Raw genomic sequence first — 18,965 nt, 5'->3', positions numbered from 1 at the left:
CTTTTGCACCTGAAAAGCGCCAGGATCCTGCCCGCAGCCCAGCACCAGTGCTGCACGGCGACTCAGGACCAGTGCTTCCCCAGCTCCCCAGGGGCCCTCACTGTACTTCACTGGCGGAAATTCTGTGCTAGGCGGTTAAGCTGGGCAGGTAGGTATGGTGATTGCTTTTTCAGCCATGTGTTTTATGGCTTTTGGGGTGTGGCAGGGAGGAGAAAGAAATCTACTCTTCATGCTTGGTATGTGATTTTCAAATGCTTGTAAGTTTTTCAGCTATGTCTGATTTCCTTTGGAGTCACTAATGGCCCTGCTCTTCACTGCGGGTTATTTCCCCTGCCGAATTTCACCTTTAAAGCTCTGACTAAAAAAATACTAGTTAAAAAAGAAGACTCAAAGAAACATTTTCATATATGAAAAACTTATTTATTACCCTGCTCTTTTATTTTATTTTCTAAAAGAAAAAAGACCCTTTTCAGGCTGCATTTGCAGACAGCTAAGATCACCCTGAAGAAGACTATGGGAATGAAAAGTGTTCTGCAGCCCTGGCTTTAGCAGCTGCTGTGCTATCAGTTTTGGAACTACAAAAGGAGTGTAAAAGCCTATAGGGAGAGAAGTACGACAGCTTATATTAACTGGAAACCTACACCACTGTGAACGTCCTCCTTCTTGTCACTGCTTTTAATATGCACCCTCATAAAAGGGGTTATGAAATGCAGCAGAGTTCATGCATTTTCTTCTAACAAATAAACTTTTATTCAACACTTGCTGTTACAGCAGAGAAAGGGTACTGCTCTGCTCAGTGAGGAGAGACACGTACAGAGCTTTCCAGTGAACAGCAGCGTTGACTTTTGATTGAGATTTCACTTAGGCAGTCAGGTCTTAAAAGCCAGCATACCAAACAGGACACTGGTTACCTAGAATAAATACCCCAGGTGGATAATGAAAAGGTTGACTTGGGAGGGTAAGAAACACATATCCCCCATTAGCAAAACAGAAAAAGTTGGCATCTGTTCACTCTGACTAAAGAAGGGAAAGAAACTCCAAAACTTGAACAGCTGTGCTCTTACCAGCATCCAGGGCAATATCCGTACCCACCTGATCATACTCTGAAGCTCCTGGGTACAATGGCCAGCCCAAGAACAGCTCTGCAATGACACATCCCAATGACCACATATCGATTGCTTCACAAAATGGTAAACCGAGGATGATTTCAGGGGCTCTGTAAAGGAAGAGGTTAGAAAACATCAGCAACAGGAGCAGATCCAATCGGCTGGTGTAGGGAGGCGCACGCAGAGCGCGATGCTCACGAAGCTGCCTGCTGCCAACAAGTGTCATTGCTCCTACGGAGCTGGGGGCCCCACTGGCCACTGGCAAAGTGTCCGCTAACCAAGCATTAGTCGGTGAATATTTATCCTTGCAGAAGAGTCCTCTGGCAGCATTTTTCCAAGAGACAGTCCTACGTTTTGCAGCAGTTTGCAAAGGAGAGAACTACCACTATTTTCATTCAGCAGGTGGGAAAATGAAGCACAAAACAAACGTTGTGCCTTCAAGGCCACCCAATTAAGGCACCCACTCGAGGCTCTCAGGCCCAGCTTGCCTTCCTGTGGAGGAACCGTGTGGACTCCCCGCAGTGAAGCATCCTCCGTTCACACAGCTCGGCGGGCTTCACAAACAACCAGGCATTAAATAATCATTACAGGACTTGTATAAAAGGATTACTGACTTTTTAAACAAATGGATGTAACCACAAAACAGAGAAATAACGTAATTAGATCTATTAGACCTAAGCCTTTTCCTCAGGAGGAAGTAGCCAAGAAGCCTTCACTTCCCAGTCTGTCCCAGGCGCCTGATTAGATTTCCTCTTCCCTTCCAGCCCAAACAGCCAAAATGCGGCGGCACTCCCGCTATGCATTTACTGCTGGCTTCAGGAGATGCCCACTGAGGCACCTCTGCTCGGTGAGTTTAGCCCTGCTGAGGAAGGAAAGGACAAGGTAAAAGCTTTGCTTTGGCTCTCCAGAAGGATCCCTGGCCGGGGCATGGAGGAGATGCCCAAATAAGCAAGACCAGTCTCAGCTCACACTTCCACAGGACCTTAGGGGGGGGCTCATTTCACCTTTCAGACAGGCAGAAGCTGGTGTCACATCTTAGCCGGGTACCGTGCAGACCATGCAGTCAATGGAGAGCACACAACCCACCCAAGGGGGATTTGTCCCATTGCCTTGAGATGTTTTGAATCTTTCTTCACTGATGCTGAAAAGCCCTAGAAGGTGAGGTTAGACGAGCCCCCTAAACTCCAGTGGCCAAGGTGAGATGAGATGAATCCTCCCCTTAGTGCCCCAAATGCTTTCCACTTTTTTTCTTGTGGAAGAATCAAAAGTATTTTACAAATACTGAAAACCTTATACAAAACCCACCTCTGCCCACAAACACCTTCCTTACTTTCCCCACCTCAGCCCAGACTTCGACATGCAGTTAAGTGCCATAGTTCCTATTTTACGCAGGGATCACCTAAGGCTTCTCTGCTGCTCTTCTTGCAGATCTTGCAACATTTCTAAAGTCCCAGCTTCTGGAGTCAGGTGATGTACAACAGAAAGAAAAACTTACTTTCCTATACTTCTCTAACTATATTTAAAAAAAAGGCAGAAGACAGATAAAAGAAAGAAACACACATTGCTTTAAAACTTTCGTAATTTTAAAAATAGCCTTGGGATTTCTCGGGCCCTGATGCATATTTTGGGAATGCCTGGGGCTGACTATTGAGCAAATCAAGTGCCACCATCCAGAGCTGGAAATAGGACCCATGGTTCCCAGTTTCCCATCTGCCATCAGGATAAGATCTGACGCTAGTGAGATCATACTAAGGATTACCAATTGCAGTGGAAAATATTATGTTTTAATCACGCCATTACATAGTCATGTGAAGACAAGTCTTTAGCCAAGAAACCAAGCAAAATGGGTAATTTTTTCCAAGGAAACAAGCAAAGGCCCTGTAGCAAGTATCCATGCCCCATATTCAATACACAAACTTCCCCAATTTTGGGTTGGCTGGTAATGATAAAAGCCCAAAACTATCTGTTCTCAAACCAGCAATGCAGAACGCAAAAATTACACGAAATTCTGGGATTTTAAGGTTGTCCCATTCCCACAAAAAACATGCCAGAAACTTAAAGAGTGGCTACCTTTAACCATTCTAACTTCATCTGTGCTTGTTTTTCTCATACCCCACTGTTCTTTAGCCCATTGTGACAAACTTTTTATTCTAACACCAATCTCTCCTTAGGAATAAAGGGTTAATTTTCCTCCTTTCCTCCCCATTCTGTCATCCCTGCATACTACTCGACACCTAGACAAAATGCAGAGAGAAAAAGACAGCTATGGTGACCTGAATCTCATTACTATGTAAATCCTGCATTCAAAGCCATCTGCCTCTCCCTGTCTGCCTTCCACATTGTGAACAAAGTGTCCCTGGTCACTAATCACAGCTCAGCCACACATCGCCTGAACTTCAAATCCCTCCCACTAACTCAAGTGGAGGGAGTGGAGGGGTGGACTATTGGTGGGATATCCCCAACGTGATTTTGTGTAGAAACCTCCCTGTTCATAAAAATCACTTGCACTGCTGTCATATGCAGCACACACCTCCTCTCCTCTCTCCCCACACTTATGCTGCCAAAACCTCCAGACCCCTGCAAGAAAGGATGACCTAGAATTTGAAGTTCCAAAATTTCTAATTTTTTTTCTCGTGAGTCTTCAGCTGTCCAGTGGCTTTTCCTTAAAGCTCCAGCTTCTGGAGTGCACCAATTAGGACAGAATTTCTTTTTCACACACAAAAGAAGTTTTGCACCGCCACTGTTGGGAAGAAAAGCACAAAACCAGTGTCTGTACCATAGTCACATAAAAAGCAACTAAATGGAATGTCATTCATTATATTAAAACCAGAACTATCATTGTAGGGAGGGGAGGTGGTGAGATAGTTTTATTTTATTTTACCTTTTCGAAAACTGGTATTTGCATTACTCAATCAAGCCTAAACATTAATTCCAATCTTTGCCCGTTCAATCCCAAATAGATGATAATTTTCTAACAGCGATGAGAACCCCTGCAAGAGCAGGGCCAGATCGAAGTGATATGGTGCCCTACATACACCACAGCCAGCATTTACTGCAGCCTTCTCCCAGCCCTGCCTTTGCGTCGTGACTGCAATTGTCCCATGGAGAGGGAGTGGCCCTAAGACAAAAAGATCTTGTAACTTAATTAATCAGTCATTAAGACACCACAAGAACAACAGGCATCAGGCACCACACAAGCTTCCAGATTTTCAGCTAGCAGACACCTCCCGTTTGCCGTGTGATAGAGAGCGCTGGAGTCACCCCAGGAGGAGCAGTGACCTGTCTGCCTGCTGGTACTCTGCTAATGGCCAACGCCAAGCATTTTGGTGGAGGATGCTACAAGTTCTGTAATGAAACAACTCATCCACTGATAAAATGCCTTCCGAACCTCTGTTAGGTGGAAATTGTTCTCTATGCTCAGTTATGGATGAATAGATCCTTCTGCATATAGACCTATATCTACCACGTGGAACTCCTCTCTTTCTTAACATAAACATGTCAATTTTTTAAGACAAGGTGAGATCTTGACTTCAATCACATGTTGTGGCACAGAGTTCCACAGGCAACCTTCTGCTTTCAATGGCACCGTAACTCAGTTGTTTAAAGCCTGATTTTCCTTCATCAAGTTTAAATTTGTCACCTCTCACTTCATGTTCACATGGATTGGCCTAGAGGTGAAGATGGAAGTGCTTGAATCACCTTTCTTTTAGCACAAGCTATTTTTATATCTCTGCTCTGTTCTTCCTTGTTTGCAGCAGCTTCTGGTTTCTCAGCATTCCATCCCATGGATTTTTCAACCCACTTCCACTGCCTGGTCCTATAACTCCTCTTCCTGACATGACTGCTTGGAGACAGGCTGAACAGACCTAGAAACAGTTAAACACGAGGATATTCCCCAGACTTGTTTTACACTATTTGCAGAATGCTTTTGCATTCCAGTTTTCCCTGAGCTTAATATTTTGTTTGCTTTTGGAGTGGCACGAGGCATTTCAGCAGATGTTTTAGCTGGGAGATCCTCGGAGACACACAGTCCTTTCTCCAGAGGAGCTGCAGTTAATTTAGGACATAGAATTACGTAGAAATGGTTCATTTTTCCTCTTCCAATGTTTACTGCCTTTCAGTACTGCACTGATCTGGCAAAATGTCTGTAATCTAGATCAAGTCCCTTAAATGTTCCTCACTCTTTTCTGCAGCTTAACCTAAGCAAGTCTGTGGTATCTGCACACTTAAGCACTTCACTGCTGGTCCACCACTTGTTACAGATAATTGATAAATTAAATAACTCTGTCTCTAAAATGTGCACGCAGCCCACTCCACAACTGACCCTTTCATTCCTAAAAGCACTCAGATTTAGCTCAGCTGCTCTAAGAATGGTTTAATTCTCTTTTCCAAAGAGAAAGAAAATATTTCCATGTCTTAGCCAGTTCTTATGCGGGATTTCTCCATTCTGCAGCTGGTAACACTATGTAACAGGGGAGAATACCCTATTAAAGACTGCACATCAGAGTACTGTAATTATAAATTGGAAGGGCAATTCACGTGGCGGCAGTTCCTCCCGGAACAGCACTGAGGTCTTCAGCAGATCTCTCCATGGCTGCACAGGGAAGTGTTTTCCATCCCGATAATAATGTTTTAACACAGACTCACCAAACCTTTCAACTGTGGTGGGGATCTTGTTTGAAACCACACAAAGGTAGCCTGTTGCCAGATACCTTGGTACGTGCATGAACGTCCCCATTTACTGCTCTCTGCTAGTTTTTTGGCTGTGCATCCACAACGCCCTCGGCACAGTCTTTCCAGCCTCTGGTATGAGACACACGGAGGGAAAACAGAAAACTTTGCCCTCCCGTCCTTCCTCTCCCATGAGCTGCCTTTTAGATCTCCCAACAAGAGGCACTCCCCTTCTGTACGTGCAGGCACAACCTGCTCTACAGCTCACACAGATCTCACCAGTATAGACCAAAGATTTAGAAACCACTCGCCACCAACCTGGGAGAGACTAAAGAGCCCCACCAAGAGCCTGTATCTCCAGGAGAGAAGCAGCCAGCCCATCCCCACTTCCCACAGCTCCTACCCCTTTCCCAGACCAAATTACTCCCCTGACCAGCAAAGGGTGACCTGCTCCTCAGCTCAGTGCTGGGTCCAGCAAGTCCCCCATCACCTTGGAGCCCAGCTTGAACGTGCCCGTAGATACCAGAGAGCTGCCAGTGCTGGGTGCCGGGGACCCAGGGTGCAAGGGTCCCCATGCTGGCAGTGCCTGCAGATCCCCAGAGGCAGAAGTGCCGTCTCATCATTTGCTTGCACCTCACATATAACCCCATCCTGCTTTCAGGCCTGCCACTGGCAGAGTATTTACTTTAGCAACCCTGCTTTGTGGCAGGGTAATTTCATTGTCTGGTGTTTCTGTCAGGAAAATTAATTACCAGTCTAGCTCGCTGGCTTTTTCACCCACACATCACAGGACATTAAAAACAAATGCCAAAAAAATTCATTTCCACAGACTTGGATTCGGAGAGCTGGGCTCTTTCTGAATTTTAAAACTCCCCTGCAAACTGCCCTCCTCGGGGATGATTTACCACCTCTGATAGGGTCCTGTGGCCGAGCGTGATTGTCTCAGCAGAGTCCTTCATGGACAAGTATACATATCAGACAAAAATATAACTCAAAACTTGATACTTGCTGGCACCATGAGCAGAGAGTGTGCCTACTTCTCGCCTTCAGGGTGACGTTTCCAGAAGAAGGTTGTGGGCAGCTGCAAGCAGTGCAGGCAGATCTACAGTGATGCTGTCTGCTGAGTCAATATACACAGCTCCTGTCTTCCTCTTACCTGTTAGTCTCACCTGCCAAAGCCTAAACTTCTGGAAGCAGCAGCTTTCACATCGCCACCCAGAAAGCCCTGGGCAGAGGCAGAGAGGCAGGAGCTGAACCCCTCGGCCCGAGCAGGCACGCACTGACCAGCTGCACGCCCAGGGCTTGACCCCTCTCAGCGCTTGTGCTCTCCCACACACCAAGATACCTCCTGTGAGGAGGAGAAACTGCATCCTTCATGTATCTTACAAAGGGGTTTTTATGCAAGCGATGATGGGGCTCCATCCTCCTCTCAGCTGAACCCTTTCTTTCCCATCCTTATGGACTCTTTCTCATACCTGCTCACTTGACCTTTTTGTATTTTGTGGAGGTACCCACTTTTTATTACCATATACTGTAGCACGCAGAGTACCCTTAGCTCTTAGTTAATGGAGATGGTGAGCATACAGCACCTTTTTTTGTCCCTCTGTACCTCTCAGACCCCAAATCACTTCTTAAGTGCAGGGCTGTAAAATGAGACAGGCTCATATTCTGTAAGTAAAAGGTTATAGTTGCTATTTCTCTCACCCCTCCACCTCTCCACTAGCACAGACACCTGAAAGGGATGCAGACATCTAATATGGATGACCCCCAGACTCAAGGCTTGTGAAAAAGCCAGCCATCAGGGCCAGAGCTTAACACCTGCAAGCACTGATGGCTCCTGCTCGCTTGCTCACTCCCTGTGCCATGCAGTGGGCAGGAGAGCAGCTCCAGACCCCACCTGTGCCACACCCAGACAGGGAGAGCCAGGCTCACCCTCATTGCTGGCTGTGGGACCTCCACTTTTCTCCTGCATCCCCAAGCACTGGAGTTTGCTCGGACACTCAGCTGAAGCCCATACAGAAGTGGTAGAGCTCTGCAGACCACTCACTAGGGCTTCAAGGACTGCCATGACCTCTGGACCATGTTGGGAAGTACCAAACCAGCAGAATCGCAGCAAGGGACATCCCTGGGAGTCAGGACTCACCCCAGAACATTCAGGAACATGATGCCTTTCAGATTCCAGCATAAAGTTCAAACCCCACATTCATGAGGGAGGGAAAGGGCTATTGAGGAACATCACTCAAACTAACAGAGTGCACTGTTTATCCAAAAAGATGTTTTGGTTTGAGTTGTAGGGACGGACGGTGCCTCTAAAGGGCCTACTAACACGCTCCCTATTTCACAGGTCAAACGCAGCTACACCTGGTTTCTGGAAAGCACTGTGGGTGTAGCCAGAGCCATTTCCATGGCTGTCAGACCACCAGCACAACCACCACTAGAGGGTAGCTCCAACACTGCAGTGCTCACATTGCCCTTGCCCATCCCTCAAGGTTAGTTAGCAACACATCAAAAAATATCTGTATCAGCTCAGAGGACTGGAAGCTGGATCCACTCAGCCTTCAGTGATGGTTTATGTTACAGGACATAAATATAAACTGGAGGCTGGTAACAAGTGAGGTACCGCAGGGGTTTTTCCCAGGACTGGTCTTGTTTAACGTCTTTATCACTGACCCCGGGGTAGGAGGAAGAGTGCACTCTCATCCAGTTTACGTGCAATGCCAAACTGGAGAGACCTGGTGATGCAATTGAGGGCAGGGTGCTGCCACCCAGAGGGACCTGGACAGGCAGGAGGCACGGACCAATGGGGACCTTCCGAAATGCTGCCAGGACTAATGCTGAGTCCTGCCCCTGGGATGGATGAGCCCTGGTGACAATACCCGGGGAACTGCTCTGCAGGAGAGGCCATGAGCACCTTATCTTGAGGGGCAGTGGGCTGAAATGAGGACCCTGGCAGCAGCTGGACCAACAGCTTCCCTGGAGCAGGGCCAGCAGACCAAGGAATTTGATGACCCACCTCCAGTCACACTTGAGACCACATCTGGATACCATGTTCAGCCTGGGGACCCCAGTGCATGGGCGAACTGGAGCAACCTTAGAGAGGGGAGAGACAGCCGTGGGGAACCTGACAGCAGCCTGCCCCCTTCTCCTCTGCCACATGGAGAAGATGGTGCCAGGCTCTTTGCTCAGGCGGGCAGCAGGACGTGAAGATGATAGACAGAAACTGAAAGAGGGAAGGTTCCCACTGGGGACAGGGAAAACACCTCCACTGTGCAGATAATGAACCACCGGCACAGGCTGCTCTGAGAGGCTGTGCAGTCACCATCCTTGGAGGCTTTCAAGACCTGACAAGAGAAAGTCCCGATCTTGATCTCATGTCTGACCCTACCTTGAGCAACAGGTTGGGCTAAATGACCTCCTGAGGCCCTCTCCTACCTGAACTACTCTGACTCTATATGGTGCGGTAACTATACATTTGTTAATAGGAAGGTCACCATGATCCTCCTACATCCAGGCAAAACACTATGTAGCTGGGAGTGTCTCAGGGGGTACAGATGCAGGTCCCAGGGTGTTTTTAGCAAGTGTACACACAGAGTTCTATCTGTCTTTTAAAATCAGACAGCAAGTTACACAAGAATTACTTCTGGACTTGATTGGCATAATTAGCGAACAAGCCTCGGAGGCCTATCATTATTAAGGGTATTTAATAGCAAATAAATCATAGAAGCAGACTAACTACCCACCCCTTGACACCACTCATGTTCCACCAGGGTGCTGACTGGGAAGGGTGAAAATACTCCAGAGGATGGTGTCAGAGGCTGACAGGGCTAGCCCGGACCCCGGGAAGTCACCCGCTCCCTCCCTGCCCCTGTATCAGGCCTTCCATACCCCTGTATCAGGCCATCCATGCCTATGTCACTCCTGTCAAGCGTTCAGCCAGCTTGTCTTACAGACCTCCCACGGTGGAGCGTCCATAAACTTTGCTGGGCCCCAAAGAACCTCACCCCTTGTAATTTTAAGGAATAATACAGCTGTGCATAGCTGACTTTATGTCATCCTTAATTACAACTTGTTGTCAATCTGGCATCTATGCAATACATATGGATAAAACATAACTTAATACATCTCACTTGACTTCACCTATACCAAGCTTTCTGTCAGGCTGCACCTCCTCCCCATCTTCACCCTCCTTTGGCCTCAACACATATTCAGTACCAATAGCCTTGTTTCTTTTTCTCTCCTGCGTACCTCTGTCTCATTTTTTCTGTCTCATCTTCTCTGATCTCTTCCTGCACTTATTGTGGATGAAGAGAGAGGTGGACATCACGCACAGGAGCGTCAAAACTCCCTACCCCCATGGAGGGGGTGCACACCATGCGCCTGCAAACACAGCCCTGTGCTGCTATGGGGACAAGCTGGGCAAACACAGATTGTGTGCACCCATCTTTAAAAATGGGTCTTTACACAGATGCTTACATACCAGACACCCCAATGGCAATTGGATCCTGATGCTCACTGCAACTATCAGCACGAGGCTCCTGGGAAAAGCAATTTCCATGGGTTAATCCTGGAAGAGTTTCAAGCAAAGTGCACTAGTATACCCCATGTACTTGCCACCGCTATGCACCTTTCTTGGGATTAAGAAATCTGGATTCAGCCATGAACAAGGCCTGGGTTTAAACGGGGAGGGAGTGGTCCCTGCCGGGAGGCTCTGCACCACTTTGTTCTACATGTATTGCATATATACATCCCATTTAGGTTAGGGTCTGAAAGGAAACCTCCTGCTCTCTTCAGCAAGAGCGTGCGAGCAAATGACTGAAGACCTGAGCTGGAGAAGGCAGCACAGCTGTTTGTGGAAACGAGACAAAAGATTTAGAAATAGTTGCTTTTTTCCCCTCTCCCACGTCAGGCTGTTTACAGAAACCAAGGGATGAAATTTTGCAGACAAAAACACTGAGAGCAGCCTGTCAGTCTCGGAGGGAGGGAGGGAGAGGGAGGGGAGCGTAGGCTTCTTTCAGGATTATGGATCATTGCTAAATTGCTCTATCAATTATTAAACCCATCACTCAAAGCGCAGTAACCAAAATATAGCAGATAAAGCCTTTCTCATCCACTCTCTACCAGCTGCTCTCCTCCTCCTAAAGCCAGAGGGGAATGAAAATTCCCGTAGTTTATATTTTATAAACATCATTTTCCCTCTGCCTTGAAAATAAAAGCTTTTTCGGACAAGGTACAGTAGAACCGAGCCCACGGCAGGAAGATATTAAAGGAGAACTTGCCCTTTTGATTAACAGACCCACGGAATAAAACAAAATCTCTCCAATCAATATGATTTCTTAGCACCGACAGGTTAAAACATTTGTCTGTGGATAAATGAAGAGGCAGGCCCCAGCCATCAATAGCTGTTAGTTGCTATTTGCCCTTGCCGCTGGGTGGATCCGAGATCAACAGCAGTGTGGGTATGGTCCCAGGAAAGGATGGGACAAGGCCAAGTGGCATGTGGCATTTGGTCTGGCCAGTGACTCTGCAGAGAGAGAAACTTCAAGCACACATCAAGGATGAGAGAGGAAGCCCCGGGCAGGCAGTGCCGACAGGGAACCACGCAGGGAGGAGGACCAGGACCTGACATCCAGCCAGAAAGGCTGCCACGTGGCTGTCGATGTCTGAATGGACATGAGTTTTTAGCAGCACTATATGCAGCTGCTGGAGGCTGAGGCTCCAGTTCAGCAGAACTCTTTACCATATACATCACCAGAAGCAAATATATGCCTGAGTCCCAGTAAGGGCACTGGATGCTGCTGAAGTTAAGCATACATTTAAGTGCTTTGCTGAATCTGAATCTACTAGCTAGTACTCGTTGCACTTGAGCTGGAAATCTTAAGAGGCAAGAAAAGCTATTAACGCCCAATAATGGAAAAGAAAGCCAGGTCCTGGGTCAGCCAAGAGACCTGCTAAGCTTGTCCCAGCCAGAAGGGCATCTTTGTACATACCTGGAAGAAGCCCTACTAGACAGATCACAATCATGCTCATGTCTTCAGACTCACAAATGCAAAACTCCATCAACTTCAGAGGACATGCGCAATGCTGAAAACCATGACCATTGCCCCCGGGGGTCGTCACTCCACACTGACCCAGAAGTGCAACAACAGCTACATTCAGCACAGCGTGACCTCTGGTTGTTCTCCGAAACAAAGGGTAATGCATACGGGGGGAGACTGGGGCTTTCCCAGGTTATGGAAGAAATCAGGGAATAGAAAAATCATAATTTGAAAACAAAAGCCCTATCCATGCCAGGCAGTGAATGCATAAACTGCAACGTATTGGGTGCAGAGATCCCCTGAAGGAGGTATCTGACCAAGAAGGGAAGAATGCCAATTATGTGCTCCCATTCATGCCACTGCGATGAAAGCATAATTCTGACTCCGCTTTCTGACCTGCAGTATGCGATTTATGCAAATCCAAGCTGTTCTCGCTTCCCTCAGAGCCAAATGTCCACCAATGCCAGGGCTGGCTCTAACTTTTTGTTTTCCTTTTCAAATCTATTGTTTTCACTGTTGAATATTTAAGACCTTTTGTTGTTGCATTTGCATTTCTTTGGAAATGAAATAATAATTAAAAAAATCCCAAAGCACATGGAGACAGTCAAGAGTCTCCGATGTCCTCCCATTCTGCCACGCTCAGCTCCATCCCAACCCCTTATCGTTCCAGCCCAGAGCGCTGCCAAATATTGGCCAAGTGAAGCTCCTCACATCTGATCTGTAATGTTCCCCGAGACTTTTGTTCACAGCAAATACTGAAAGTTGCACCAAGCTGCATGGTGGTTTTATGGGATTAGCCCGAATACTGAGCCAACTACCAATATAAGTCTCCAAATTATTTTTATCCCTGGCAAATATGGATATCAACCAGACTCAGGCCATGATCCTAAGACTGGCTTCACAGAGCAAGTAGCAGGTCTGAGGCTAAAAATATCAAATTACTGCAACCTTCCTCTTTTTTTCTTTTAACCGTGCCTACTGGCCACTTTTTTTTTTTTTTAATTAGAAAAAGACAAAGACAAAAATAAAGTACTTATCCTGCCTGCTCCTCGGAGAAAGGAGCATTGCCCTTTACTTATCTCTGAAGAGCCACACAGATTTAATATTATTATTAGCAGCAACTATTTGTGTTTCTGTAGCATGCAGAAGTCCCGGCAGAGACCGGAGCCCCATAATGCTAGACGCTAAAACACAACATGCTAAGGGACTGCGTCTGCTCCAGAGAATTGATGATCTAAGGCAATATGTGGTGACAGGGGAACAGATTGGTGGAGCAGTTCACCCAAGATCATATGGAGAGAGCATAGCAAAGCCAAGAAAAGAAGCAGAGTCCATGCGAACAGTGTGCTGTATCTATTAGACCACAACACCTTCAATTTATGATATCTGGGAATTGCAATAATAATACATGGATTCAAAGGCTCTTTCAAAAGAGAGGGGTATTACTGAGGCAAGGCAGACTTTTAGGCGAAATGACGTGTAGATGTCACCCAGCAAGACAGCCGCCATGTCGGGAACAGCTCATAAAATCCAAGGCCCAATTTAATGCCCCGCTCGGTGAGACACAGCATCCTGCCTACGCTGTGAGGACCTGCCTGGTCTACAACAAGTTTTAAGAAGAGCTTAGGAATGCCTGCCTACCCACACGCGGAGGTACACGTGGCTGGCAACAGCAGGGGCACCCCAGAGCTGCCCCAGCTGGCTATTCCTGCTGCAAATTCCCAGCTTCAACTCAAGCCCTGCTCGAATCAACACACCCCGCAGAGCAACCCATGGAGCGGGTGACAAGAGCCCCCTGTACAAGCAGCAGGGCGCAGCACCAAGGAAAAACATTCCCCTTCCACAGAACTGCGGAAATACGAATCTGCTCGGAATTTAACTTCTTTTTATTGTATTCATACCAGGGCTAAAATCTGGAAGGTTTAAGCAGGGCCCTATTATACTAGGCGCTGTAAAAAAGCAAAAGAAAACAGTCCCTGCCCTAAGAGACTCGCACCTTAATTTGGGATCCCTTGTCACCCTGGAAATACAAACTCTGGGACTTGCTGCTCGGCATCCACTAAGCCAGGATCTGCAACGAAGCCTGCACAAAACACAGTCCCTGGCCCACCGGGGTGACCACTGACAGTCTGGATGCCGAAGCTGACGGATGCAAGCAGCCCCACTGGGAAGCCCAGGCAGCCTCAGCTACTGGTATCCCACTGTTGGTTACATAAAGAGTACAATAAAGTAAGGCTTAAGCAAATCTGCAGGAAGGACAAAGGATGAGCGCTAAAATCTCAGGCTGCTAATAACACATGGCTGCCCTCAACAAGCCAGCACACAAACACCCTTCCAGCACGCACTGCATCAGTGTGGACCTCAGTGTGGACTCCTGCGAGGAGCAGGGAGTTGGACTCGATGATCCTTATGGGTGCCTTCCAACACAAGATACTCTACGATAAGTGCCCAAGGCTCTCAGCACAAACCTGAGCACCAAAGGGTAACTGGGTACCCCCTGCTCCTCATGGAGCCCTGGGCACAGTGATAGTGGCAAGCAGCACTCCAAGGGCTCGGAGGGACCAGTGCCTTGTCTGCAGCGAGTGGGGCCCTGCTCCCCCCATACCACATCTCCCATGCCACCTCCCCTAGTCCCTGCCCTTCCCTCCCACTCCTCCCGCTGTCCCCACCAGCCCTTGCTCCACTTTGAAACTCCACTCAGCTTGCCTGCTCACTGCAAACACCAGTTTATTCCCTCCTGAGATCCCCTCCTTCCCCACCCCCCACCCCCCACCCCCCCCCCCCCAGGTTTCACCCTTCTGGGCTGAATGCCTGCTGGTCCAGTGCCTACGGAGCAAAGGGATGGACAGGGGAAGCCTGAAACACCATCTCTGGAACAGTGTTTTTCATTAATGCCCTTCTGCTTCCACCCACACCTTCTCACATGCGGATGGGGGCTACCACATTTTAGGACCAAAGACTGCAATTCTCCAATTGTCCAGGCATGGAAGAGAGCCCTTGCAGCTGTTAGCAGAGGAACAGCTCTGACTTTAACCTTTAATGACACGTATCTTACAGGAGCCAAACAGAAAGCCAGAGTACAAGCAAAAATACATGCGTGGTGTGCAAACAGTCCTGAAGGAACCACGATGCTTGCAGGGAGAAAGGCAATGCTTCAGAAGGAAAAGTTAAGTTCATCCTTTATTTAAAGCCATCACATGGAAAATTCAATTGTTCTCCAGTGCATCTCTGTACCAAATCAGGAGACTAAATTAAATCATTAAAGTGCGAAGCTGATGAATTTAAAACCATAGTAAGTGCAAATTTCAACACAATTTTAAGTAAGGAGTCGCTCCCAACACCTTCATAACATGTCAACACATAGTCATATATTTGTTTCTGGGACTCTTCAAATGTCTCCTTTTACAGTTTCATTTTTTTCTTGCCAAAACAAAATCTTAAAGCTATCCTGATGTTCTGAAAAAATATATAAACATTGCCCACATGTTAAAATTTTAGGTGGCCATGACAGAAATTTTGGAGACACAAAACTTGGGGAAAAAAACATCATACAAAAGAAACTTTTCCTCCCTTTCGCCATACACAAGGGGAATTTGGAATGATTCCCATCTGATTAATTTTAACTTCTAATTCGTCCTTGGATCACACTGCGGTACGGATGTCATTTCTTAATTTGACTGTTTTGCAAGTAGTCAGTACTGCCCTTGTAAAGGGCGAAGAAATCCCCATATATCAGGAATGCTTTTGGCTGAGGAGAAGTTTAGTAATTACTCCAGAGAAATAAATACAACAATCAGAAGTACCTTCCAGGACATGAAGGCAAAGATCCACCCTTTTCTGAAAGAAGGGGCTCTCTTATGTATACATTCGTATCTTCAATTATCGTGACTGCCTGTAACCATTTAGCCCTCTGCTAAGTCAACTGCAGGGTTCAAGAACATTTCCTGGCATTCTTTACATTTTTCTACATGTTGCAGTTTTATCTGGTGTATATCATATGCTTCCCCCTGAAACGCCTGCACCGAGCCATCTTCTTCCTGATGGAGGAGTTCGGGGTTCATAAACTTGGCTACTGCTCTCAGAAACCTCATCAATTGAGGGCTGTGTTTGAAATTACTGAAAACAGTATAAATTTGGCTTTGATAGGTAAAACCAGAGTACATTCAAGCAGCAGGGGATACAAATGGACCAATACCTCCCCTTAAAGACACTTTCACCCAGGCCTGTGCCACCAGTTGCAAGCCTATGAATTTATCATCCCAACATCTTGGAGCTTCCCTGTCCCTTGACCAAAAACCTTAGGGTACATCTTTGGTTTCATCACCTCCTTCACTGCACCCTTCCCCACCTCTGTCCCCACAGCTCTCCCGACAACTATTTTAGTTGCGCAAAGCGGTTTTCTTGGTTTAACCAGGACCACACCAGAGTTGGTGCCATTGCCCGCACCGGGATGGGCAGGGGGAGAACGGGAAGGCCCCTGCATGAGGTGCAGCTCATTACCTGCCACGTGATTTACTACCAATACAGGGCAATATTTAGGGCGCAATAATAAGGCGGTACATGAGTGCTTTACCAACAAACAAGATGGGGGAGGGAATAACTGTATTTCCCCTGTTATTCTAAGGGGAGGTTCACCAAAAGGTTAGTGAGAAAACAATGTAGGCCATCGATCACAGGGACAGCTAACCTAGAAAGGTTACCGCATGTTCCTGCCTCATTTTTCACATCTATAATTACCCCGCTGCTTCTCCTCACATCCCACCCACCGCCAAGCACCAAACGCAAAACACCGCTGCTTTATTAATTATGTATTTTGTTTACACTTGTTGTTACTGCCCCGCAACATGCCACGGCGGCTGAAGGATTAAGTGGCACAACTTCTGTGATCCCCGCAGAGCGGCGTGGTCGGGGAAAGGCAGCTTGAGGGCTTTCCTGCCTTTCCTTCACCTGACGTGAGAAGCTGCCACCTCTCAGCAGAGACTGAGGTGGGATGGAGGTAGGAGGGATGTGGGTCTTTACATCCGCCATGTGAGACGGAGAAGCAAGGTAGGGGCGTGTGAGGGAAGACCGTTTCCATTCATGAAGGGCTCAGATTTGCTTTCGGATCTTCACCCAACTGAAACAAAATGCCAATATTGCTGAACATACTTACCACCTCCTAAAGCGCAATCCTACTCTGAACGGTGCCTGTCTAAAAACAGCATCACCAGGCTCCTTGTTTACTTCATCTCCCTGATGCCTGATCTGACTTTCTCGGTTTAAAAGAAGAATGGCTGCTTCTTTTTTTTTTTTTTTCCTCCTTCTTTTCTCCTATCTACCAGTCCAGCAAACCCAACGAAGGCTTTGAGGGCCACTCTGGACTCATTTCTTGCACATTTATGCATGCAGACACAGGCAGCCAAATTAGAGTTATGCAAAGATGGGCAGGGGAAGCGCAAGGCAATGATTTGAAGACAATAAATTTGCAGGGAACTCAGTATGTTTCTACTCAAAGTACAGCATCACGTTTCTGATGCAGGGAAGCCTGAGGGTCTTTTTTATTTTTTTTACCTTTTCTTTTTGTTTTGCTTTGGGGAAAATTAAAATAGCTTCCTTTGAGAACCTGCGCTCTGTAATCACCATTTCTTCCTTCCGCAGTATTTCTGGATCCAGGCTTTCCAGTTTTGGAATAATAGTAAATATGTATAAAATAAGGAAAACTGCTGCTGCAGCGACAATAGTGAGAAATACTTTAAGCCCCAATTCTGAGAACTGTTTTCTGTTCTTGCTTTTTTCTATCCCACCAGAAATTATAATTAATTCATGCTCTAACAATACTAAAATCATTATTTTTTAATTGTAACCATATCTGCAATAGAAATCCATGTTGATGCAAAGTGGAACAGAAAAAAAATTTGCTGACAAGAGCGAAAAGCTTGCACAACAAAAGTCACGCAATGATGCAAAGTTGTATGCATGTCCTGTTTTGGACCCCAGAAAAGTTCACACCCGTTGAACGCTAAGGAAGAGCAAATAGACCTGGAAAAGCCAGTAGAAGTAGTCTCAAGAGGAAATTAAATACAGAATTTCTCTTGAGAAAGAAACCTAGAAAGGTGAGAGTTTTTGCAGTGCCTTTGAGGCTGCTGAGCTCTGAGGTGCTCACCTCCAAATCCTGACAGAAAATGAGGCATGGGTAGGATCCAGAAAAAACAAGGAGGTGGAGGCCTCCTTCACACGGGCAAGGAAAACCAAAAGCACGGCACCTGCTGCCCTCTGAGGCTAACTCACTGTATCGAATGTAACCACACCCAACCACACCAAAATACTCGAATGTGTTTCCAAATGTTTGTGAAGGAGCCAAAAAAAAAAAAAAAAAAAAAAAAAAAATCACAGAGTGTCAGACCGTCCCTAAAGCTTTATTTCCGAGTTGGATCCACAACAGACAGTGGAGAGGATGCTGGAAAAAACCCACAATGGACATTGGTTCCCATGTCCCGGAGACGTCACGCAAAACCTCTCAGTCTGCACACGCTACAAGAGCCAAACCCTTTCTCAGCCAAACTCGCTGCTCCCAATGCCTACAAGCACATACTGCCTTCAGATGAGGCTTCTCTCAGGAAAGCAGCATGGGATGGCTGTAACAGTGACCTGCCATCTTTGGTGTTGACCATGGCACAGGTATTCCAGCTATAGGCACCTCCAGTTCAGCTCTCATCCTCTCTTTTAGAGTTTCCCCCCTCCACTCAATGGGGTATCTCATTATTAAACCCTTATGGTGCTCCACATCGCATCCCTGTGACTAGAGGTGATCCTGGCACCTATGCCAGACCTGGGTGGTGGCTGAGATCAAGGGCAAAACCACCAGAAGCACTGGCTTTTTGCATTGATGCCCCCTCCTGCACACGACCAAGGCAAGGGTGGCTCCTGACCAGAAGTCTGAGCTACCATCGGTACAAAACCTGGATCCGTCTGGGGAAGAGCAGCCAGGGCTCATTTGAAGCCAACAGAGTAAAAGCCACCTACACCCACTGAGGGCTGTGCTCGGTGCCCTCCTTCCATCCACACCCACTGTGCTGACTTCTCCAGAGTCAGGCCTGGTTTATAGTTATCTTTCATCCAACGGAGAGGGCCAGTGTCAGCACGGTGCTCATCCTCCCCTGAATCCACGAGGCAA

At 47.0% G+C, this 18,965-nt stretch overlaps 1 protein-coding gene across 1 annotated transcript in view; it reads right to left on the bottom strand.

Moving 5' to 3' along the window:
- Positions 1–18,965, bottom strand: part of HIPK2 (homeodomain interacting protein kinase 2) — a 132,582-nt gene that overhangs the window by 33,897 nt on the left and 79,720 nt on the right. The window contains exon 3 of the mRNA XM_059817194.1: positions 1,093–1,216. Within this exon, the coding sequence (XP_059673177.1) occupies positions 1,093–1,216 (124 nt within the window). The remainder of the gene's footprint in view (positions 1–1,092; positions 1,217–18,965) is intronic.

The sequence above is a fragment of the Gavia stellata genome, chromosome 4 (assembly GCF_030936135.1).
Source record: "Gavia stellata isolate bGavSte3 chromosome 4, bGavSte3.hap2, whole genome shotgun sequence".
NCBI lineage: Eukaryota > Metazoa > Chordata > Aves > Gaviiformes > Gaviidae > Gavia > Gavia stellata.
Note: the sequence above shows the minus strand (reverse complement) of the source record. Positions and strands in the feature narration are given on the sequence as shown.